Genomic DNA, 24,630 nt, shown 5'->3' with positions numbered 1-24,630 from the left:
AATACAAGAAGCATAGACCAAAAATATTTAATTGATTTTTCAATTACTATTCACTTAACAGAAATGGGAATCAAGTATTTCCTGAAGTAGAATTGACTGCAACTACAAAAACAATTTGCGTGACCCCCTTAGCGTCATTGCATTTACATAAATGACTGCCATTTATCCTATTAGACCTGCATTGGTCTTCTGTACAAATGTAAAAATATTTTCAGATTAGACTGTTGCATGTTCTTCAGAACATATTGTAAGCACCATGTTAATGCTTCAGGACATCATGTCCTGGCATTATAGAATGTAGTTTTGTGTCAATGCTTTGTGAGCAATTATTTCAGCTCTGGTGGAAAGGAATAACACATCCCCAAATGGAATGAGGAAATTTGGATTGTCACCCCAATCTACGTACTTATACACTTCCTAAAGGCCAGTTCCAGAAGAACATTGAAATGCTGAGGCTCTGTTTCAGCTGTTAAATAATGAATGATCCAAAGATACCTGAAAGAAAGTGAGATGAATAAGATGTTCATAAAACAATATAAATTATGTATAGATTTGCATCATGTTTCTATACCAATTATCTCCAGTGAAGATTTTCAGATAGTGTATTCTGTGTTGCAATGATGACTAGTAGTATTAGTTGTAAATTTTGGAGGTGAGCCAGTTAAGTAGATTTTGTTAACATATGTGAAAATCTGTAATATAGCTTAGTTTTATTGCATTCAGGTCAGTAAGTTTTGTTACAGTTAAAATACACCTGTTCTCTCTTTCTCTCTCTTTCTCCAGCTGGGATTTGGAAAGAGCATGCCAACTAACTGTGTATGGCTGGATGGCCTGTCTTCAAACATTACTGAACAATACTTGTCCAGACATTTCTGTCGTTATGGACCTGTGCTCAAAGTAAGTGCCTTGTTGCAGCCATTCATTTACATTTAGCAACTTATTAACAGCTGGCAGCAAGAGGATATTGAGCAAATTTTTGATTTTCAATTTTCCCCTTCAAAATATTCCGTCTATACATTTCATGTTCTGATGAGAGCAAATGGCATTCAGTGCCTAGCTGAGGGCATACTGATCTAGTTAGCTTTCAACTTTATATACTACCTTTAAAGAACCAACAGTGAAAAATAACATTTTAATTATAAGACTTAAATATGATCTTTTTGTTTGAGATTGCAATTCCTGTTTTTAAACCGTTTAGTTCCATTATCAGATTATATTTACTTCTTTGGCCAGTTTAAACAGTAGAATGTTGAAAGCAGATTGGCCTGTCTGCCTCTGTGATGTCACCCTCAAAACAGTCTCTTTCATATTATTTCTCCTCATTTTTCACATTTCAAAAAAGAACAGCACAAATACTGGGAATCTGAAATGAAAACAGAAGACGTTGGAAATACAGCAGTTCAATGTTTTGGGTGCAGGTCCTTCCTCCAAGTTCACTTCTAATGAAGGCTCCCACCTGAAGCATTGAGCTGTCTTTTCTCTTTCAGATGTTGATTGACCTGCTGTCTATTTCCAACAATGTTGTTGTTTTGTGCCAAAAAGTAATCCAGATCCTCCTATGCAGCATGAAAGCTGCTAGTCATCGATCCATTTCATAGTTTGAAGTGGGTACGTGGAGCTGAACGTTAATATTGGCAATAAAGAGCCACTGTTTGTGCTATAATCTGTGTTGGGTGATGTCAGAGGGCCATGGTCTTGGCTATCAGCATTGTAAGTTTTAAAACTGGCAGTTGGAACAGTAATAATCATCGAATGGTTCTAAATAGTTTTATAAAAAGGACATTGAATCAAACAACTAGTATGTTTGAGTCTTATTCAAAAATCTATTCTTCACTTCAGCTGCTCTTTTAAAGGTTTGAAAAGATAAATGAAAGCACTAACATTGTACACTAACTCCTCAATATAGCATATTCTATATCTACAACCCTTCTATCAACCTGCCATTCGCTATATCACTCTCTGATACACTTCCTCTCTAATAATAGATTTTGCTTCAGGTTCCTCACTGATGGACAAGCTGTATAAAACCTGCTTTTTATAGTACATCCTTCACTATAATCTCTATTGATAAGACCTCTGATAGCCCACTCTATTTAAGGCTCTCTTACTTACAGGCAAATTATATCAAACACCACCTCTATAACTTGCCCCTTCTCATGATACACATTTGTGTGGATCTCCAAGACAGTGTTCTAGAGGGGTTCTGCTGTATATCGATCAGTTACTTGCCATTCCTGTTCAGGGAACTAGCTGACTTCTTTCTTTACCTCCTGGGACAGATTGTGTTGGATCGTCAGAAAGGAATGGCTCTGGTGTTGTACGATGAAATTGAATGTGCACAAACAGCGGTGCAGGAGACCAAGGGCAGGAAGATTGGAGGAAATAGAATAAAGGTTAGTATGAGAGACTTCATGGGGATACTAACAGTGCACTTCTTGTTCTCTTCACTCTTCTATATCCTCTCTTTCTCTCTCTCTCTCTCTGCACAGGTACATGTATACAGCAGTGTTCCCTATTTTCTCACACACACATGCACACACATCCCTTCCCACCCCTCCCCCAATTCCATGGCATTGCATGAGACAAAGTACAAGATGCATTCTGTGCAAAACCAGAGCATGAAATAGTAGCACGTATTGAAGGGGATTGTAAGGTTAAAATCTGAAGAAAATACCCAGCAAGTTTAAATTGGCATTTTGCAATGTTAAAAAGCACACTCTATTGGCATCCTGCAGTTCAAAGTGGTATTGTGGTTGGCAAGCAAACTGGAAAAACAGTTTAATGCCTTGCAAACCCAGAAGCATGTAAAACAACACCATTTGCTGCCAGTTCAACTTTGCAGTCAAATATCCAGTTGTTATTGTATGTTTTTCCTTGTTTAGTAAGTGTTGCCTCAGCTTTTAATGTCTAACAATGAGACTTCTTCCTTGTAGGTGGATTTTGCAAACCGTGAGAGTCAGCTGGCATTTTATCGTTCTATGGAAGTCTCTGGGCAGGACATCAGAGATTTATATGAAATCTTTGCTGAGAGAAGGCAAGTGAAAATGTTATTTTAAAAGGCTTCTTGAATGATAAGAACTATAGTGTCAAAGTGTTAGTCTTTCATTGTAGAATTACTAAATGCATGGACTATGTTTGATGTTTTTGGTTCATTTGTTTCAACTGTTTAATCCAGGAATTTCAGTTAACTTTGTCAGGCAAACATATGAGCAATCGTGACTTGTAAATTAAATGAACACATAGTGGAGAAATTTAGTAGGCTAGCGCCCCCGGGGAGCGATAACAGGGCACTAACGACTTACGCCCAGGCACGGCGAGATGAAGGACTCCCGCTAACTTGGCTGGGAGGTTTGTGGCAGCAGTAACACTTTGCACCTCGATCTCCTGCGCCCAGAGATCGTAACGTCATTGCCGTGCGCATCGCCCCAGTAGCACCCCGGACCCAAACTTCGGTTCCGCCCCCTGCAGCATCGCCAGGCGAAAACACCGACAGCTGCAGGAGGCGTTGTTCGGGAGGCCGGGCGCTTCGGGGGCGGAAGTTAAAGGGGAGGTTGCCGAGGTAAGTAGGAACATTTCTAAAATGCTTTTTTTCAATTTTTTTCAATTCTCTTGCAACGCGATCGATCAGCCCGGCACTCTGCTGGAGTGCATGGCGCTGATCAGGCCGGATCGCGGCTGCCGTCAGGGTCCAGCTAACTGGTCCCAATGCAGAGGCTGCAGCGATGGCCCTTCCTTTTAAGGGAGGGAAGGAGTCTTGGATCGCGGCAGTGCTGCACGGGACGTTGTGTAGCGCTGCACCACTACTGCCCCGCCTGCGTCCTTTAGTGCTCCAGGAAGGAAGTGGAGCGCTTGATTTAGCACTCCACTTCCTTCCTGGAGCACAAACACCGAATTTAGAAAAAGCTGGGAATCATTAGCGCCTGGCGCTAAGTTTCCCAGCTTTCAAAAGTTACCGCCCCCAAACAGGGCGATACCGAATTTCTCCTCCATACAGTCTGAGGAAAGGAAATGGTTTTCTGCATAATATACTTGTTGCTTTTATTTCATAGCATTATTTAAAACTAAAAACTCCATAAAGCCTTTTTCAGCTGGGTGTCTAACTGGCCCCACTCATATACCAGTAACATTTTAAACTCCATTGATAAGCATACTTGGCATAATGCAGCTACGACCAAATGAGTTTTTAAAACAAAACAATCACTCCAGTATCCATCAATCTGAGAGTCTTCTATTGTCGGGACAGAAACTTTAGGAAAGTTGCCCAGTGATGGGACTCGAATCTTAAACCACAGCAATGTAAAATAAATTTAGTCTAAACAATTATTTAGAGATTGCATGTATTAAAAGTTAATAAATTATTACACAACTTCAAAGTGGCCCATTCGATTTGGAGATGAATCGTTCTTCGAGCCTTTCCTCAGTCAGCAAGGACTGATTGAGGCTCCTTACATCAGCGCAATTTCTGTGGAACATTAGGTGATTGCCTTGCTGGGTGTTGGCTGCTCACGGGATGGTCAGCAGGGCGTGGACTGTCTCGGGATTGGTTCTTTCATGAGTTGGACTGATTCAGACTAGAATGGTAATGGGTGGGCCTGTTACGCACAAACAATTAGAAAATTAACCCCCAATATCTTTGGCTTAGGCTGTAAACCGTGTTTTGATTACACGAACATAAAATTATGAGAGTTTGTCATTTGAGGAGTTATGGCTATCTTTATTGGTTCTGGGGAAACCTTGTGCTTATCATGCACGTGAAATGTTATGATGTAGATAGGTAGTGCTCCATGTAGTCTCCTTCTCCTATGTCATATAAAGCACCAGAACTTCAGCATTGAGCCACTTCACTTGTCCTCAGCCAAAGAGGTTGTGTTCTTTGCTCCTTGAGCTATATAGGTTAAATTAGGGGTAGTCCTTCAAGTTTTTCCACAGTTTGCAAGTGTATTCTGTTCCCAGAGCCAGCCAGTCTGTGTTTTCATCCGTTTCAGATTTTTTTTTCCTGGAATCGGGAATTTACCAATCCTCTCGAGAGCAAATATTACCGAAGCCATGCTGCCCTTTCAAACCATAGGAAAAACCAAATCAAACTGACGCCGTTATCGGGTTTACAGGTTTAGCTACAAGCAGTAGCCCGAGTATCTCCTCAACATCATCCACACACACACACTTTACATTTGGGATCCAGGAGTAGGAAAATTGACAGATTCCCCCCACAACCTACTGAAGGGATTCAATTGTGCAGCATCTGGCAATGCTTCAGTTGAGATTAGCCAACAGACCATGGATCAAATCTGGGACCTTTGGTTTCGGTACCACCCCAGGCAGTGCAGTTCCCCACTGAGCCAGCATAGAAGTTGAAAGAATCCCCTTCTCACGTTAATTTCTCACTCTCTTTCTCTTACAGACACAAATTAATTTTATACAGCCATTGATTTGTTAAAAGAAAATGACATTTGAATTAATGTATATTTCTTGAATTAATGTATATTTCTTTAATTAACAGGGAGGATCGGAGGGGATCATATCACGAGTATCCTGCAGATCGTGCTTACTTCGATGCGGTTAGGGGACCAGCTGCTGTATTTCCTGAAGACCCTCGTAGGGATTATCGTGCAAGAAGTAGAGATTTTTATGCTGAATGGGATCCTTACCAGGGTGATTATTATGATCCTCGCTATTATGAAGATCCCCGGGAATATAGAGACTATAGAGATCCATACGAACAGGACATAAGGGAGTACAGTTACAGACAGCGAGAAAGGGAAAGAGAGAGAGAACGTTACGAATCTGATAGAGAACGAGATCATGAAAGGCGAACTTGTGAACGAAGCCAAAGCCCAACGCACTCAAGAAGAGCCCAGAGTTGCAGTGGATCACCAGCACAGTCTGAGAGACATCAGAGTGACAGCATGGACTCTGAACGTAGAATATACAGTCGATCCTCAGACCGTAGTGGTAGCTGCAGCTCACTGTCACCTCCTCGATACGATAAAGCTGATAAACCAGACAAAATCCGACCAGACCGTTATGACAAAAATGAAAAAGAGAAAGATCGGCTGTTTGAACCTGAAAGAGCTGACAAACGGACCCAAAGAAAAGAAAAGACTGAGAAACTGGAAAGAACAAAAAAAATTGAAAAATCTGAAGTGGAAAAACTGGATAAGAAAGAGAAAGCTGAGAAGCTCAAAATACGTAAGGTGAAACCTCCGTCTCCAAGTTCCCCATCTTCTGAAACAGACCAAGAAATAGATAGGGATCTAAATCCTGATGGACAGAGGGGTAAAATAAAACAAGGGAAAGAGAAAGCAGAGAAAGAAGGAGCTTCAAAAAATCGTTTGGATTTAATTCCTTGCGTGGTGTTAACTCGTGTAAAGGAGAGAGAGGCAAAAGTGATTGAGCCCTCTGTTATAGAGAAATCAAGAGGCAAGCCAGAGAATGACGCTGTCAAATCTCCGCCTGCAGAACAGAATAAAGTACAGTTAATGCGACTCGATCAGACAAAAACAGAGCTGTCAAAATTGGAACCTACCAGGCCAAAAGTGCCAAAAGAGAAACCGCTTGCCAGCCAAATAGAGGTTGTGGATAAGGAAGTGAAAACCAAGCATAAAAAGAACCTCAAACCAGAACCGTGTCCTGAAGCACCTAATGCAATGGATATCGACAAACTGGAGGCTAGGAAGAGGCGTTTTGCAGATCCAACTTTAAGAACAGACAGGCAGAAGTTAGAGGTTAAGCGAGGCAGTCAAGAGGAAGAGGAACTGCGCCTAGGCCTAAAAAAGCAACCTGAGCTGGCAGCCTGGAGAGAAGTGCCTACAGTGGGTAAAGAAGGAGATTTGGACCGAAGGCCTGTGCGGAAAGAATTACTCAAAAGGGAGCACAGAAAAGTCAAGCAAGAAAAACTGATTCCAGCATTCAGCCCCAGAGAAGGACAGGAGTCTGCCAGTGTTTCTGTAGGGATTGGCTTGCGGCCCAGCATAGAAGCACAATCCAGATTAAGCGAGGCATCTGAAGAACCAGTGGAAATTCAAGAAATTGGATTGAAGAAACTAAACACAGCAAAGTTTCCGAATAAGGGAGTTTTTCAGCCATTGCCTCCACACCTTGATGAGATGCCAGGAGAAGGGGAGATTAAAAGAGAGGAACAGAAGAGAAAGTACAGTGGTACCTCTGAGGACACAAATGATCACAAGTCCACCCATGAGAAATTACCGACCGCCGATGTAGAAGAGAAACTTGGGATTGATATTGATTACACTCAAAGTTATAGGAAACAGATGGAGCAGAACCGCAGGCTTAAACAGCAACAGGAAATGGAGATGGCAAAATCAGAAAAATACAACAGCCCCAGGAAAGAAAATGCAGATGAATTTGAGAGAAGAAGTTTGGTCCATGAAGTGGGGAAGCCACCTCAGGATGTCACAGATGACTCTCCTCCAGTTAAACGGAGAAAAACTGATCAGTTTGACTTTGAAATTAGCATGAAGCGAGAAAGAAATTACAGGAGTTCTCGTCAACTGAGTGAAGATTCCGAGAAAACGGTCCTTTCCCCTGGATTTCGACATATTCTGTCTTATCAGGATGAGGATGATAACTCTGACTCCCCACATCAGACATTGCTACCAAAAGAACCTAAAGACTCTCCAAAACTGGACTCCACCATTCAAATTCCTGTTAGAGAAGAGCCTTTAAAATGCAATGCTTATGAGTCAAGTAAGCGAGAACAAATGCTGGACTTAGCTAGAAATAAAATAATGTCTCAGAGCTCAGAAGAAGAGACACCTCGTTGGGAAATGCGTCTAAAAGCAGATGCAAGCAGACCTGACGTTAGCTTTCCCAGTAGCATTATAAAGCGAGACGGCATTCGCAAGCGTTCCGTGCGTGAGCTGGAACCAGGCGAGGTACCATCTGATTCTGATGAGGATAATGAACATAAATCCCATTCACCTAAAGCTTCAACATCTTTTGAAAGTTCTAGATTACCTTTATTTCTGCGGAATAGGGAGGATAGGCTATCGGACTTAAAGCTGTCTAGCTCTCTAGAAAGGAATAAATTCTACTCATTTGCACTTGACAAGACAATTACCCCTGACACCAAGGCTTTGCTTGAAAGGGCAAAGTCTCTCTCTTCATCCCGAGAAGAAAATTGGTCGTTCCTGGATCGGGATTCTAGGTTTGCCAGCTTTAGGAAAGATAAAGATAAGGAAAAGGTTGAATCAGCACCGAGGCCAATTCCCTCTTGGTACATGAAAAAGAAAAAAATTAGAACAGATTCTGAAGGCAAAATAGATGAAAAGAAAGAAGACCATAAGGAAGATGAACAGGAGAGACAGGAGCTATTTGCTTCCCGTTTCCTGCATAGCTCAATTTTTGAGCAGGATTCAAAACGCCTACAGCACCTTGAAAGGAAGGAAGATGATCTGGATGTAATTTCTGGTAGATTGTTTGGAAGGCAGGGATCTGTAGATGGCTCCAATAACACCCTAGAACTGATACAGGAACCTGTAGTCTTGTTTCACAGTCGATTCATTGAATTGACACGTATGCAACAGAAAGAAAAGGAAAAGGATCAGAAACCAAAGGAACTTGAGCGACGAGAAATTGAGAAAGAAGTTCAGCCTAAAACACCAGAGCCTGTGTCTGAATTGAAAGAATCAGATTTAAAGAATACAATGCCTCTTTTGAGGACTATAGTACCACCACCACCACCTATCACAAATTCCCAGGCAGTACCTCCTGAACAGCAGGAAACAGTTCAGAATAAAGCAACGAATGAAGCATTGGTGGCAGAAAACGTAGTTTCCAGCTTGGGGGAGAATCGTACAGAACCTACCCCTGCAACTGATGCACCGAAACCTGTCATTGTTAGTGTAAGCCCCTGTGAAGAAATGGAACCTGTTGTAAATAAGCAATTAGATGCAAATGTTACTTCAAATCGAGTGGCTACGGAACAGAAACAACCCTCTTATTTGGATACCAAACCACCAACTCCAGGGGGAGCTGATCTACAAGAAATCTGCACAAATACAGAACCTGAAGTACTAGAGTTCAATGCAGACTCCTCCAAACCTATCCAAAGAGAGGTGGTACCAGATGAGCACAAAGATGACAAGAGTCCTCCTATCACCGTTGAGCTGGATATCAACCAGAAAGAAGAGCATTCGGAGGGCCATCCACAGATTTCTGACAATGAAGTAGATACGGAACCTTCCATAGCTTTAAAAGAGAAAAAGACTTCCAAAAGTAAAAGAACAAAGACTCCACTTCAAGCAATCACTACAACCATTACAGAAAAGCCTGTCACAAGGAAAAGTGAGAGGATAGACCGTGAAAAGCTTAAGCGGTCGTCCTCGCCTCGTGGTGATGCTCAGAAACTTCAGGAACACAAATTGGACACAGAAAAGGTCTCCAAAAACACAGCAAAGTCTCCAAGTTCTGCCCCCGAGTCAGAAACTTCTGAGCCAAGTCTGCCTTTAGGTAGAACAAGACGCAGAAATGTGCGGTCAGTTTATGCCACGGTTGATGATGGCCCATCTCTAATAAAAGACTCAACAGATACATCACGTTCAACCAGGAAAAGGGGCGAAAAAGAAGTTCAGGAATCATCAAATGTACAAACTCCACCACGACGGGGAAGACCTCCAAAACACCGGCGTAGACCAGGTGAAGAGATGCCATCTTTTAAAGCTGACCAGGTGAAACAAGAGGTTGAAGAAACAGAAAATAAAGACAGTACTGAAAGCGCAAAACCTGTAGAAGGATGGAAGTCACCTCGATCACAGAAAGCTCAACAGAGTCATTCTTCGCCATCTTCAGCTGCTCCTAGCAGCCACATAGGAAAGAAAGGAGTAAAAACAGAACCAAGAACAGCTGAGGTTTGTGTTGAACGTACGGACGATGTTGCAGAGTCCTTAGTTGAGCAAAGTTCAACAAGTGAGAATACTATCAAAACATCGCTTGAGGGAAATGAGATAGTAAGTGATCAAAAACCTGACAAAAATGATGGTGCATTAGAGAAGTGTCCTTCAGATAACAGTCCAAGTGAGATTGTAGAAAAAAGATCTTTAGAGAAAGGATCAAAGTCAAAGTCCGGGAGAGGGAAGAATGCAAAAGTCAGCGAAGATAAAATGTGTCTACGAAATTTGGAAATACGACTTAGCACTGAAGAAGTAAAAGGTGTTGTTCAACCAAGTGATGGAGAGGTGACTGGGACAACAAAGAAAGACCAACTGAAAAATGACAGTCAGTCGCCCAAGCCCATTAAAGAAGAAGCGGGTAATCCATTTTCAGAACCACCCAAATCGCCAGAAAAAGAAATCCCAAAAATTGAGTGTTCGCCAGAAGCTGTACAACGTGCTAAGCAGATAGAACTTGAAAGAGCAGTGGAGAACATTGCAAAATTAACAGAAATCCCAACCGTACATCCTTACAAAGAGACTACCGATGAGCCAGATGTTAGACCAGAGGAAGAAGTGGAAAAGCCTGCTCATCAGGCTAGTGAAACTGAGCTTGCAGCAGCCATTGACTCCATTATTGCAGACGAATCAGCAGAACCAGATAGCTTCCCATCTGCTCCAAGATACCCTGCTGAACAAACTGTGGCAGGTATCTCTGAAGATCAGATAGTACTCCCTACACCCCCAGACACATTGCAGCCTGAAACTGATCAGGCAATTGTGAATATGTTGGAGTCCAATACAGATGTTGGTGCCTCAGGCCGTTTGTTGGCAAAGGCTCCACCCTCAAACCGCTTGGTATCAAAGACCCCAGCTTCGGGCCGTATGGTTTCTAAAGTCCCAGCCTCAAGCCGCTCAGTTTCTAAATCTCCTGCTTCAGCAGAGAGTATGGCTCCAGAAGTTCCCTCTTCAGTAGAAAGCCTGGTTTCTGAAGTTCCCACCTCAACAGACAGCACGATTTCTAAAGCTCCTACCTCAGCAAACAGTGTAGTTTCTGAAGCTTCTGCACCAGTAGACACCGCCTCAACGGACAGTGTGATTTCTAAAGCTCCAGTCTCATTGGAAAGCATGATTTCTAAAGTTCCTGTCTCATTGGAGAGCAAGATTTCTAAAGCTCCTGTCTCAGTGGAGAGTGTGATATCTAAAGCTCCTGTCTCAGTGGAGAGTGTGATATCTAAAGCTCCTGTCTCAGTGGAGAGTGTGATATCTAAAGCTCCTGTCTCAGTGGAGAGTGTGATATCTAAAACTCCTGTCTCAGTGGAGAGTGTGATATCTAAAACTCCTGTCTCGGTGGAAAGTGTGATATCTAAAGCTCCTGTCTCAGTGGAGAGTGTGATTTCTAAAGCTCCCATCTCAGCTGAGTGTGTGGTTTCTGAAACTCCCATCTCAACAGACGGCGTTGTTTCCCCAGCTCTGTCCTCAGACAGTTTGGCTTCTAAAAGTCAAGCTGTGGACAGTCAATCTGCAGTTTCAATTGGTTCAGTTTCCAGATCTGCTTCATTGACTACAGTGGCTGAAGCAAAGGATGCTGACATGTGTCTCCAGCAGTCTGGAAATATGTCCCAGAAAACTGAGAACATTCCATTGCCAGAACCTGCTGAAGTCCCACGGACTCCAAGTCGTAGAGGGCGTTCAAAACCAAGAATGTCAAGACGTATTAGGCGAGGAAGCACTAGCAGGAAGGGGGAACTAGCGGATGGCAACAGCTCTGAACCTGAACCAGTGCCTGTTTCTGCAGACATAAAGCAAAACAGTGTTACAGCAGAAACCATTTTAGAAAAACCTACAACAAAAACAGTGGTGGAACCACTTTGTGTTCCCAAGAGTGATATAGACAACCTGACTAGATTAGAAGAGGGTAAACTTGATGGTATGAAAGCCTCTGAATCAGATAAGGAATCAGCAACTGAAGCTATTTCACCTCAGGATCCACTGCACTCTTCAGCATGTAATGAAGATAACAAAAGTCCTCCATATTTTAAACTAAAGCAACTCACTGACTATACGCCTGAAGCTCAACCAAAACAAAGCATATCAAGAGTAGCTATTAATGCTCTCCCTACCACTACCACTGCAACGATTTCAGTAACTCCAGCACCTGTCTTGGGAACTACACATGTTAGTTCTGGGGCTGTGCCAGAGTGGATGTTAAGGCATGAGGCACCCCGTGCTTGTTCCACGCCCCCTCCTGCTGCTCCTCCCCCAGACACCAAAGCTTCTGACCTTGACACCAACTCCAGTACGTTGAGGAAAATTCTCATGGAGCCGAAATATGTGTCGGCTAAAGAAGTCCCTACCACATTTGTTACTACAGCTATAAATGAGCCACTGACTTCAGTTCGGACAGAAGAAGCTTTCACTTCAGTTGAAGTTAACAAACTGGTCTTGGATGAGAAGCCTGCAGTTCCACCAATTGTTGGAGGGCAACAATTGGCAGAGGCGCCAACATTTAATGAAAAAGAAAAACATGCAAGTTCTTTGATCTCGCCGAAAGTTACTTCTGTGATAAGCAGAATGCCGCCAAGTTTAGACCAAGAGGAAATGGCAAAAGTGATGGTAAACAGCCGAGGCCCTGTCAACCTTCCATCTCAGTCGCCTAGTCTCCCAACTGTGACACTGACCAAACAGAAATATAGATCGAACGTGACTGAAAATAGCAGGTACAAGCTTGGGACAGTGGCATTCATTGGGGATGAGTCTAGGCCGGTGGATAATATCCCATTAAACCAGGGATCAAGTCCAGGTCTGAGAGTAAATACATCTGAAGGGGTTGTGGTACTGAGTTACTCAGGCCAGAAGACAGAAGGTCCTCAACGAATAAGTGCTCCAATCAGCCAGATTCCACCTGCTAGTGCAGTAGATATAGAATTTCAGCAATCTGTATCCAAGTCACAAGCCAAACAGGAGCCAGTTTCACAATCGCAGCCTTTGACAAAGGGTTCACAAACTCCAACAGGCTACAGCAATGTGATTGGCACTCATTCCTCAAGTATACTTACAGGACATGGTGGCTCTCAGCCTTATAACACATCACCTGTGATATCAAGTGTTAAACAGGAGCATCAGATCCCAGAAAAATCTGAATCTGCTATCCATTCTGGTACACTAACTGCCTCTCAACCAGGAACAGTTAAGATTGTCTACAATCTTCTGCCGAACATCGTACCTACTAACAAAAAAGGTGGAGAGCCAGTCGTTCCCAAAATTGAAGCCGTGAAGGTAACACAGCAATCAAACCTGAGCCCAGGAATTAGCCCTCACCATGCTGCTATGCCAAGTAAGATGCAGTCAGACACTAACCACATCAGTTCTGGGCGTGGCACCCCAACAGAACGAGCTCTGCCCCTGCCTGTTTCCATTAAACAGGAACCCCATTCCCCACGCACATCAGTTCATTCCCCCTCTCCATTTCCCAAAGTATGCCAGCCTAGTAGCACCTCATCTACTTCCCAGTCAATGAATGCTAACATGGTTCTGAATGCCAGTCTCGCTATGACACAGTTTGTTCCTGGTGTCCATTTGCCAGAGCAGTCGGTCATTATGCCTCCTCACAGTGTGACGCAGACTCAGGTGGTCTCCTTAGGACATCTTTCTCAGGGTGAAGTAAGAATGAATGCTCCTTCAGTACCAGGTATTCCATATGGCATAAGGCCCGAGACTCACCATCCCTCCCCTAGGGCCGTCCTGCAACCTCAAATGGAACTCCGTTCGCAGCGATCAAACACACCGCAGTCAACAGTTATCAGGGACTTGTGTATGCCTCAGATATCCAATCAGCATCAACCTGATGAAGAATTGCTACATTATCATGGACTTAGAAGGGGGTCAGGTCCCTTACAGCCTGACGTCCTTGTGATGCAGCCAGACTACAGAATCCATCCTGGAGGTTTGCGATTGGACCAATATAATGTGCCCCAGGAGATGCTGCTGCGTGATGTTCGGATGATGTACCCACCTATGACGGCTGTAGGCGATGTCCACAGTGAGGCCAGACAAGCCAGGACCCCTGAAGGATCTGTTAAAACTCCTCCTGCTAGCAAAACCCCCCAGCCAGCAAAAGAGGCCCCTAAAACATCTGAAGTGAAAATGGCAAAGTCACCTCACAGTGAAGCCCGATTGATCAATGTCCCCCCTGGTTTGCCCATGTCTCAGTCTGTAATGGTCTCCCACAGCGTTCAGCTCATGCATCAAGTCCCTAGTTCCTTCCATGACTATCCACGTGTGTATCAAGAACTGCGGAATTTCCACCCTTCCCACCTCAGTCATCCACAATTTGCTGGAATAAACTTGCCATCACGCAGCATGACTCCTCAGGTAAATCCAGCAATTTTTTCCCTAATTTTCTCACCTTTCTTCCATGAAACCTTTTCTATTTTGGAGTTACTCCTATCTGTGTTACAGCACTTTGCTGGTGAGGGAAATGAGTGACAGAAGGCAATGCAACTTCTGAAATAAGTCCCGAAAGAACAACAGCTGTGCTTAAAATGTCTACATTCATCAGTTCTCCTGGTGCTCACTATTCCCTGTTGACAAGACATGAAGTCAGCCAACTTTTGGGATTCTGCCACTGCCATTTTTTGTCAGTTTTTAGAAGTTGCAAGAGTTCCCGTGCCTAGCTTACCTCAGAATTATAGAATCGTAAAACACAAAAGGAGGCCATTCAGCCCATCGTGCTTGTGCCGGCTCTTTGAAAGAGCGATCCAGTTATTCCCATTCCCCTCTCTTTCCCCATAGCCCTGCAATTTTCTCCCCTTCAAGTATTTATCCAATTCCCTATTGAATCTGCTTCCACCACCCTTTCAGGCAGTGCATTCCAGATCATAATAACTTACTACATTAAAAAAATTCTCCTCCTCTCACCCCTGGCTCTTTTGCCAATTACCTTAAATCTGTGTCCTCTGGTTACCAACTCTTCTAGCAGTGGAACAGTTTCTCCTTATTTACTCTATCAAAGCCCTTCATGATATTCAATGCCATTTGATTTTCAATGCCTTTGTTAAATCTTCTCACAACTTTCTCTTTAAGGAGTAAAATCCCACTTCGCAAGTCTCTCCCCATAACTGAAGTCCCTCATCCCTGGTACCAGTCTAGTAAGTCTCCTCCGCACCTCTCAAAGGCCTTGACATCCTTCCTAAAGTGTGATGGTCAGAATTGGACACTATATTCCAGCTGGGACCTAACCAGTGATTTATAACAGTTTAGCATAACTTGCTTGTTTTTGTACTCTATGCCTCTCTTCCCACTCCCGCACCGTTACCTCTGGAGTCCCGAAGGATCTATCCTTGGCCCTCTCCTATTTCTCATCTATATGCTGCCCCTCGGCGACGTCATCCAAACACACGACGTCAGGTTCCCCATGTACACGGACGACACCCAACACCACCTCTCTCGACCCCTCTACAGCCTCTGATTGGTCACGCTATTTGTCCGACATCCAGTATTGGATGAGCAGAAATTTCCTCCAACTAAGTATTGGGAAGCTTGAAGTCATTGTCTTTGGTCCCTGCCGCTGACTCTATCCATTTTCCTAGTCACTGAATCAAACTGTTGGCAGCCATGGCGTTCTATTTCACCTTGAGTTGAGCTTCCTAGCCCATATTCTCTCCGTCACCAAGACCGCCTACTTCCACCTCCGTAACATCATCCATCTCCGCATTTGCCTCAGCTCATTTGCTGTTGAAACCCTCATCTATGCCTTTGTTACCTCTGGACTCGACTATTCTAATGCTCCCCTGGCTAGCCTCTCATCTGCCACCCTACATAAACTTGTGCTCATCCAAAACTCTGCTGCCCATATCCTAACTCTCACCAAGTCCCGTTCACCCATCACCCCTATGCTCATTGACCTACTTGGCTCGCGGTCCAGCAACACCTTGATTTAAAAATTCTCATCCTTCTTTTCAAATCCCTCCATGGCCTTGCCTCTCCTTATCGCTGTAACCTCCTACAGCCCTCTGAGATTGCTGCGCTCTTCCAGTTCTAGCCTCTTGCACATCCCCGATTTGAATCGCTCCACCATTGGCGGCCATGCCTTCAGCAGCCTAGGCCCTAAGCTTTGGAATTCCCTCCCTAAACCTCTCTATCTCTTTACCTCTCTCTCCTCCTTTAAGACACTCCTTAAAACCTACTTCTTTAACCAAGCTTTTGGTTATCTGTCCTAATATCTCTGTGGCTCGGTGTCAAATTTTGTTGATAATCACTCCTGTGAAGCGCTTTGGGACATTTTACTATGTTAAAGGTGCTATATAAATGCAAGTTGTTGTTTATAAAGCCAAGGATCCCGTATGCTTTTTTAACAGCCTTCTCAACTTGTCTTATCACTTTCAAAGACTTGTTTACGTACACCCCCAGGTTTCCCTTCCTTTAGAGAAATATTTGGCCTCCATTTGACTGCACACTTGTAATTCAGAATTTGCTAGTGCATAATACTGAGTGTACACACATTTTTCCAAGCATGAAAGAAAGAACGAACTATAGCACCTTTCACGACCTCAGGACGTCACAAAACACTTTACAGCCAATTAATACTATTGAAGTGCAGTTACTGTTATGTAGGAAACGCAGCAGCCAATCTGTGCACAGCAAATTCCCATAAACAGCAATAACATAATGACCAGATAATCTGTTTTAGTGATGTTGATTGAAGGGCGAATATTGCCCAGGACACCGGGGAACTCGCCCCTGCTCTTTTTCAAAATAGTGCCATGGGATCTTTTATGTCCACCTGAGAGCAGACACCTTGGTTTAACACCTCATCCAATGGACAGCACCTTCGACAGTGCCACACTCACTCAGTACTGCACTGGAGTGTCAGCCTGGATTATGTGCTCAAGTCTCTGGAGTGGGACTTGAACCCACGACCTTCTGACTCAGAGTCGAGTGCTTCCACTAAGCCAAAGCTGGCGCCAAGTGCTGGCAACACTGTAAATTTCAGTTAAGTAATGTCACATTGTAAGGAAATCAAGCTTTTCATGGTTCCACATAACTCACCATCAGAGGAGTTTTAATGATTTAAGTTATTGATTTGAAAATGGTTTTGTTGACTAAATAGTTTCAATTTACATTTTTACCCTATTTTGCATTCTTTAAAATGTCTGCCACTGCCAGGCATTTTTTGGCTGATACTGTGAAGATCCTGTTTTTGAATTCTGTCCCTGAACACAAATACACAAGGTTAGAAATTGTCATACTCTGTCATTGTCCCTAAGTGGGGAGATTGTGGGTAGCCCATAGTATTGTTCTCCAGTTAAATGTCAAAATAGAGCATCTTCCTCATTCATTGAATCTCCAGTTGCCCTAAGAGATAGGGCTGTCATTTCACCTAGGATAGGGAGGGACGAGAGCTGAGACAATATTTCCATCAGAGTTTTATATCATCTTGAGTCAGGTGATCTTCTCCTCACTTCCAGACGCAGCAGTCCGAGGATCTTTTCCCCCTTCCACTGTTGACAGTATTATAAATTCTGCTCTTCCCTATAGGACCAGTTATTTCTTTTTTTAATTGTTCCAAAAATAACTGATTTTCAAATTTTTTGATGGTTCCGTGTTGTCATCATTTTGAGTATGTTCATCGGTGCATTTACTTACTGGAGCGCTGTACTGTTTTTGCTCATATTAGAAGTCCGTGCCTGTATTCCTAGCCACGTTTTTGCCTGTTGTGTCGCAGAACTTTTTTTCCTCGAAGGTGCCTCCCACAGACTTGGAATTGACCTTTTGGAATTGGGTCCGCAGTCCAAATCTGAATGAAGCACAGACGCACCAAGCCAGAGGACTTTCGCAAACATCAGCTCTTAGGCCTTTCTGTGACAAATGCTATTGCATACCTCCCTGTAAACAATGGAGAAAAATTAGAATTCTCATCTCCCACATGTTCTTTCTTTCTACTTTTTATGCTGCGTGTTTTTACTCGTGCTCTTCCTCTCCCCTTGAAGGATACTCATCCTTAATTTTTGTCGCCAATATATAGTTCAAAGCCCTATCTCCCCCATACATTCCAAGCTGTGCCCACAGGACTTTTGTGTGAGTGTCTAGGTATTAGTTATTTTATCTGTGCTGATTTTTTTAAAGATTGACTGAAGCATTGCTGATGTGCTTTCACTGAGGCTTTACCCTCGGCACAGGCAGAATCTTCAACAATTAAAACTTAAAGTGAAGAAAACTAACCTCTTGTGACCCCTGCAAATGCTAAAGTACAACACTTTTTCTTGGCTTTTAGCTTTTACATTCCAGCTATAGATAGATACGCAAGAACTGTTGTGCAGCAAGCTCCATGAACAACATAAAGAGCCTTTCAAAGCTTAGATGTCTCCATCAACTACATTTCTCTCTTCAAATCTTTTCCCCCACCCTCCAACTATGTCACCACTTGAAATGATGTGTTGGGAGGCAGTAGAAATGTTTTCCTCCATAACTGAATGGCATCAGCTCAAACTGGGTTACTGCATGGTTATATCATCCCGTCTGAAGGAATTATCTGTTTGAGGAATTATCAATTAATGATCAGATTCTTGTTTCTCCACATAAAGTGTTAAATCAGTACTTTGTTCCTATCCAAGACTTCAACTCAAATCTTCCAAAAAATCTGTGGGATGGTAGCTAATTCTCAACTTTTTACACTTACTTGTTTTGAGTGTACTAAGACAAATTCTAGATGACAATCTGGGCAACATCATTGTGACACTGAAATTAGGGGAATTTCTGTGCAGTTTTGTTGACTCCATCTTTCAGATTGATTTGGAGATCCTAGTCACCGAGTCCGACAGTCTTAATGCATAAATAAAACTAGTGATGTGGGGGAATGAATACAGGAATATTTTCAATCCAATGTTTGTTAAACTGTCTTCTTGAATAGGGTATTTCGGAAGGGGAACACGTACACCCTGGCCAGAGAAGTAAAACTCCACAAATATCCCAGGAATCCAAGGGATCTACGGCTCCTGAGCATCCTCATCATGTATCTATCACCAGACTACCAGGGCAGGTGGAACTGCACTCACCTCACCTGCAACATCTACAGAGAGAGAGGCCAGAAGCTAATCCGACTTCCTATCCTTCTCCAACTGGAGTGTCTATGCCAATCAAACATGAACTGTCCTCACCACACCAGCCCCTAACCCCAAAACAACCATCTTTTATCCCCACGCAATCCTCAACACCAGGAGCAGCCCCACCACCTGTGATGTCCAGGCCAGACCTTCAGACCACTGGAAAGCAGGAACCACAGCCACCCTCAGGCTCACAGAGACCTATGGACATGGTGCAGCTTCTCACAGTAAGCATCAATTATATTGCATCAGTTAAAAAGGCTAGCTTGGATTTATCAACCAACATAAAAGTGAGTTTTAAATTATATAACCCCAAGGTTTTTAAATCATTTGTAAAATGTTGAGTTTGAATACAGAGGTTGGTTAAGTTTGTGTTGCTGTCAGTCTGTTTCCTCATGGTCATAACTGTTCCCTTATCCGCTTCTATCACTAGGCTTTATTTTTATGACCCCTTTGCTTCTCATCTGCTCTACTTTGTTTCATACTTTCATCTAGTCATTATTTTTTTATTTGTTATGTTTTTAAAAACCCTTTTATTCCTCTAACTCAAGGCCAAATTAGAGGAATAAACTGCTATTAATTGAAACCTTCCTTGAAACGTTGAGCAAGATTCTAACTAGGTGTGAGTAATCTACCATTTTTAGCTGAAAGAAATCCCGTTAACCATTTACATAGAAGATAGGAGCAGGAGTAGGCCAGTCGGTCCCTCAAGCCTGCTCCGCCATTTAATGAGATCATGGCTGATCATCCAAACTCAGTACCCTGCTCGCATTTCAGTAGCTCCTCTCACTTGTGCTGGCTGTATACAACATTGTACCAACCCTCCTTCATATTTATGAGCTTTCACATCAATTCAGGGAAGATATTGCATCTTTAGAGGGGTCTGCATGTGTAGCACTGAAATGTTGCAGGTTTAAAGGATCATTAAGTGTGATTTATATTTTAAAATGTTTGTCCCTTTAGAAATACCCAATAGTGTGGCAGGGTTTGCTAGCTCTGAAGAATGACACAGCCGCAGTGCAACTACATTTTGTGTCTGGCAACAACGTGCTGGCCCATCGGTCCCTTCCAGCACCTGAGGGTGGGCCTCCTCTCAGAATTGCTCAGCGCATGCGGCTGGAGGCAACACAGCTAGAAGGTGTGGCACGCAGAATGACAGTAAGTGACTTTAAAAGGCTTAGGAGGGGCATTTACAATGTTTGTTATAACATTTGTGGATAAAGGCTCAAATGCTATGGAAGCAGCGAATGTTTTAACTTTTTAAAACTGTCTTTAAACATCATAAGTGTAATTTGGGCAGGTGCGGAGTAGGAAATATCTGTTGGAGTGAAGATCACCTGAGAATTTTTTTTGTTTTCTAGGTGGAAACTGATTACTGCTTATTGTTGGCATTACCATGCGGCCGTGATCAGGAGGATGTAGTGAGTCAGACCGAGTCACTGAAGGCTGGTTTTATCAGCTATTTACAGCTCAAACAAGCTGCTGGAATCATCAATGTTCCAAATCCTGGCTCGAATCAGGTATATGATCAAACAGAAATCCAGTTGCATGTTCTTTTATCCACCGGGGGGGGGGGCAGAACAGAAGATGAATGCAGGGTGGGATGCAGATTGTATCATCCTCCCAGGAGTGACCGATTGTTGCTCTCTGACTGTCTGTGTGCTGTATCAATGCTGTCATTTTGAATTAGCTTCACAGCAACAACTGGAAATACCCTGCTGCCCCCAGCAACCCAAGAGAACCCTGGAATGCAGCCAAGCAGCATCATAGGAATTTAAACCTTTTCCAGTGGGCTGCAGGAACTGGCTATTTCCATTTTGCAATAGGATGCTGTGAACAGTAACATGTGCTTCAGGCAGAGACATTCCATAGCAGAAAGGCAGGTGACTCCTTCCTTCCTGATTCTAGTCTTCCCCCCCCACCCCACTCCATCAAAATTGACCATTTCTATGCTTTTTCTGTTAATGCCTATCGTCTTCTCTTGCCCAGTTGGATGTTCAGGTCTCCCTCCCCCATCGTCCTACATTCCTAGATGACTGAATTTCAGAATAGGAATCTGGTCAGTTTAGAAACAGTGGATACTGATAGATTCAAAGGAAAGGGGTTTATTTTTGAGCTTCCCAACATGAGTGCTTGAATGAGGCTGATGTTTGCAGCACCACAACTAATAAAAATGAAATCTTGTTAGTGAGCCTGTTTTTTGAAACACAGTTTGAGATTCATGGGGAATTATTTTGCCATGTTGAAAGTGAAATTTTATGTGATAATTATTCTACAGAAAACTTCCTGATGTTTTGGAAGCTGCACCCACTGACCTCTTGTGTTTTTTCTCTTTGCAGCCTGCTTATGTTCTTCAGATATTCCCACCCTGTGAATTCTCTGAAAGTCATCTGTCCCGCCTAGCCCCAGATTTGCTTGCCAGCATCTCCAACATCTCCCCTCATCTGATGATCGTCATTGCTTCAGTGTGAGCATTTGGTTTGCTCTCCTTTTTAATCTTGGACTCCGTTACACTGCCAACTGCCAATCTTCTTCCAAGCAGGGCCCGACTCGGACAATGGGCAGCTACGTGTTTACAATGTTTCCAGCCCTGGGCGAACTGGTGGGCTCCAGTGGCAAAGTGGGAACCCCTCTATGTAATCCTGCACTCTCGGCGATTCCTGTTTATGTGAATTGGGATTACCATTGCACTATATTAGTGACTTGGTGACTGTATGGCAGTAGATTGCTATGGATCTTATCATGGTAGCATCCTGGAACCCCCTCTGATGGACTTGAAGGCAGGACCTCCGAATCCCTACCTGTTTCAGCAGGGCCAGAATTGGGATGCTTTTCAACCCCACCATCAGTTGTAATGATCAACTTTTTCCTTTTGTAAATCTCCTTCGAGAAGGAATCAAATGGGCTGATTGCTGAGAGAAGAGGGATGAACAGTTTAAACCGAAAAGGGAAATAAAGCTGGTGGGAAATGCTGAATCCTTGGAACCATGAATTCAAACTTTACTGAGATGAAAAAAAAACATACAATTTTACCTGTGCCAAAATGCATTTTCAGAGAAATCTTATTTTCATATGCGGACTTTGTACTTTCATTCATTCTTAAGTGCGCTTCACTGCTCCTTAACGCTGCCCTTCAAGATGTGAGAGTATTTTATGCTTGTCAGGACATCTGTTCGGTCTCATTAATTTATAAATTCTTTCCACAGTCCTTTCTTTGGTTTTTTTTATCCTTTTGTTGTTTGGAGCGATCCGAGTCTGATTTAAGCCAATGTGGTGAAAAGTGGTCTCCAATACGCAGCAAAAACTGGTACTGAGTAAACAAGCCCCCTACTCCTAATCGATATAGGAGGGGGACGCAAGGGGACTGGTACTCCCGAGAAAACAGGGGCTGCGCTGTCTGAGCCAGCCACGAACGCTGTAACTACCTACCGACAGCAAGCAGTCTCCTTGTACTTTTTAATGGCGTTTGTACATAGTACTTTTGGAATTCTGTGCTTTGGTCTGATCTGATTAACTTGTGTAAAAAAGAAAGGAAACCCCAAACCCCCAGACTTGAACCGTGTTACACAGTGCTGTAAATATTTGTAAAACTCAAAACGATTCTTTCATGGTAATGTTGAAGGCACTTATAATTTTGATACACAGAATAAAAATCTTAGCACATTATAGAAGATATGGCAGCATTCTCTCTGTACTGAGCATGTAAATAGCCTGCCAGCTGGCATCATTTAATCCCGTGACAACCAATGTTTTCAGGCGAGCTGTAAAGATATAGCTGTATCTTTTTGATGAGTAGATAATCGTTAAGGTGTCTCACTGAATGTCTCATCAACATCGCTTGTTTCAGCCTGCACCACTCTACACAACTGTGGCAACTGCCCCTTCTGGAATTATTCTGTGACCATAGACTCCACTAAAGTGATTTCAAGGAGTAGCTCTAGTAATGAATGTGTTAATTCTGACACCGTGGCTGTAAGGTATGATGTGGTTATATAATTATATACTGTTAATGCACTGAGAGCAACTAGACAAAGCAGAACTAATTTGCTCAATCTAAGAAATGTGAGTTTCGTTTCTAGTTTTAACTCTTTCCCTGTGTATCTGACTGCGTATATAGACCAGGAGACAGATGGTAAGAATATCTTCCCTTTTACATATGGTGATGGAGCGGAGCCATCTCATATTGGGGCTTCCCTGGTAGACTGCTATCTTTATTATGTCAAGTTATCAGCAACTGCCCTAGTACATGTCCAACATAATTGCACAATTTAAACTGCAATTTAACAGGGTAAATTAATCTTTTTAATCGCTCCACCATTGGCGGCCGTGCCTTCAACTGCCAAGGCCCTAAGTTCTGGAATTCCCTCCCTAAGCCTCTCTACCTCTCTTTCCTCCTTTAAGACGCTCCTTAAAATCTACCTCTTTGCCCAAGGTTTTGGTCACCTGCCCTAATAAATCCTTCTGTGGTTCGGTGTCAAATTTTGTTTTATGACGCTCCTGTGAAGCACCGTGGGATGTTTTACTACATTAAAGGTGCTATATAAATACATGCTGTTGTAATAGAAGTACAAAATGCTGTGGAGCTTTGGTCAAGTTTTGAAAAGTTTGAGGAGTAATTTGTGTTGTGCATATCCTGAGAGAGCACTACCCCTTTTAAACTATTTTACTAATTCCAGACATTCTTGGTGTTTGATCTGGTGTGTAATTTAAGTGTTTGTTGGTCTATATGTTTACTGTAATAATCCTAAACCAGGAATTTGGGTTGCCTAGATTTAAAAAAAACTAAAATGGTTGATTTGAATTTTTGAAGTCTGTAGAAGCACCAAAATCTAAAATGGAACATGATCAGAATTTTATCATTTAATTTAAATAATTCTCTGAATTAAGTTCTATGCGTTTCTCTAATTCTACTTTGTTATAATCTTTACAATTGTCAAAAAATCATTGTTAAAGCTTGAAAGAGTTTCAGTTCTGAGAAGGTCAAGCCTCTTTATCTTTCTAACTGAGAGAATCGGGTATTTCTGGTAATCTTATTACTGGGCTGAGTCATCACAGCTGCTTTAGAAACACTTGGTTATCTTTGTTCAGACAAAAAAATGTGATGTTTATAGACATGTTGTGCTTGTACAATTTACACAATTGGTGTTTGGAGATAGATCTTATCTTTGCAAATCTGGTACAGCAGATCCTGTGCACATTACACTCTTGTAACACCAAGACCTTTTGTACTGTATATATCTTTGTTTACCAGGCAGTTACTAGGAGCAGCCATAAACAAGAGCGATTCAAATTTATAAATGGATATCGAGATTAGATCATGCAGTCCCTACAACGAGACTAAAACCATAATCTCGGGCTGTGATCCTCAGCAGTGTCTGTTAAAGTCTGTTTTAAATCCTTGACAGATGTCATAAAACAGGGCCTCAGCTAGCAAATGAAACCTACCTTGGACCAGACAAGAGACTTTAAAAATAAAACATAAGTTGGAGACAGGCTTCCCTGATAGCTCAGTGGATTTATTTCTGTGAGTAGCTGAGCCACACAGTGCAGGAACGGCCCCACGTTCAATCTCTGATCTGTGCTAAATTGACATCAAGTGGGGAGGTGGTAAAGATTATACAGTTGACCAGTATTTT

At 42.7% G+C, this 24,630-nt stretch overlaps 1 protein-coding gene across 4 annotated transcripts in view; it reads left to right on the top strand.

The window, feature by feature from the left end:
• spen (spen family transcriptional repressor) overlaps positions 1-22,665 on the top strand; it is a 106,014-nt gene extending 83,349 nt beyond the window's left edge. For 3 of the 4 annotated variants that reach the window (XM_085966987.1, XM_085966988.1, XM_085966986.1), the window contains exons 8-15: positions 784-897; positions 2,280-2,393; positions 2,934-3,034; positions 5,501-14,264; positions 18,802-19,221; positions 19,958-20,152; positions 20,356-20,514; positions 21,334-22,665. In XM_085966987.1, coding sequence (XP_085823113.1) covers positions 784-897; positions 2,280-2,393; positions 2,934-3,034; positions 5,501-14,264; positions 18,802-19,221; positions 19,958-20,152; positions 20,356-20,514; positions 21,334-21,465 — 9,999 coding nt within the window. In that variant the 3' untranslated portion in view covers positions 21,466-22,665. The remainder of the gene's footprint in view (positions 1-783; positions 898-2,279; positions 2,394-2,933; positions 3,035-5,500; positions 14,265-18,801; positions 19,222-19,957; positions 20,153-20,355; positions 20,515-21,333) is intronic. The other variant, XM_085966989.1, reaches the window with a different exon arrangement.
• Positions 22,666-24,630: the final 1,965 nt, after the last annotated feature.

The sequence above is a fragment of the Somniosus microcephalus genome, chromosome 25 (genome assembly GCF_052327205.1).
Source record: "Somniosus microcephalus isolate GS21.2 chromosome 25, FLI_Smic_1.0, whole genome shotgun sequence".
Lineage (NCBI taxonomy): Eukaryota > Metazoa > Chordata > Chondrichthyes > Squaliformes > Somniosidae > Somniosus > Somniosus microcephalus.
The sequence above is the reverse complement of the archived record's forward strand: the minus strand, read 5'-3'. Positions and strand labels throughout refer to the sequence as shown.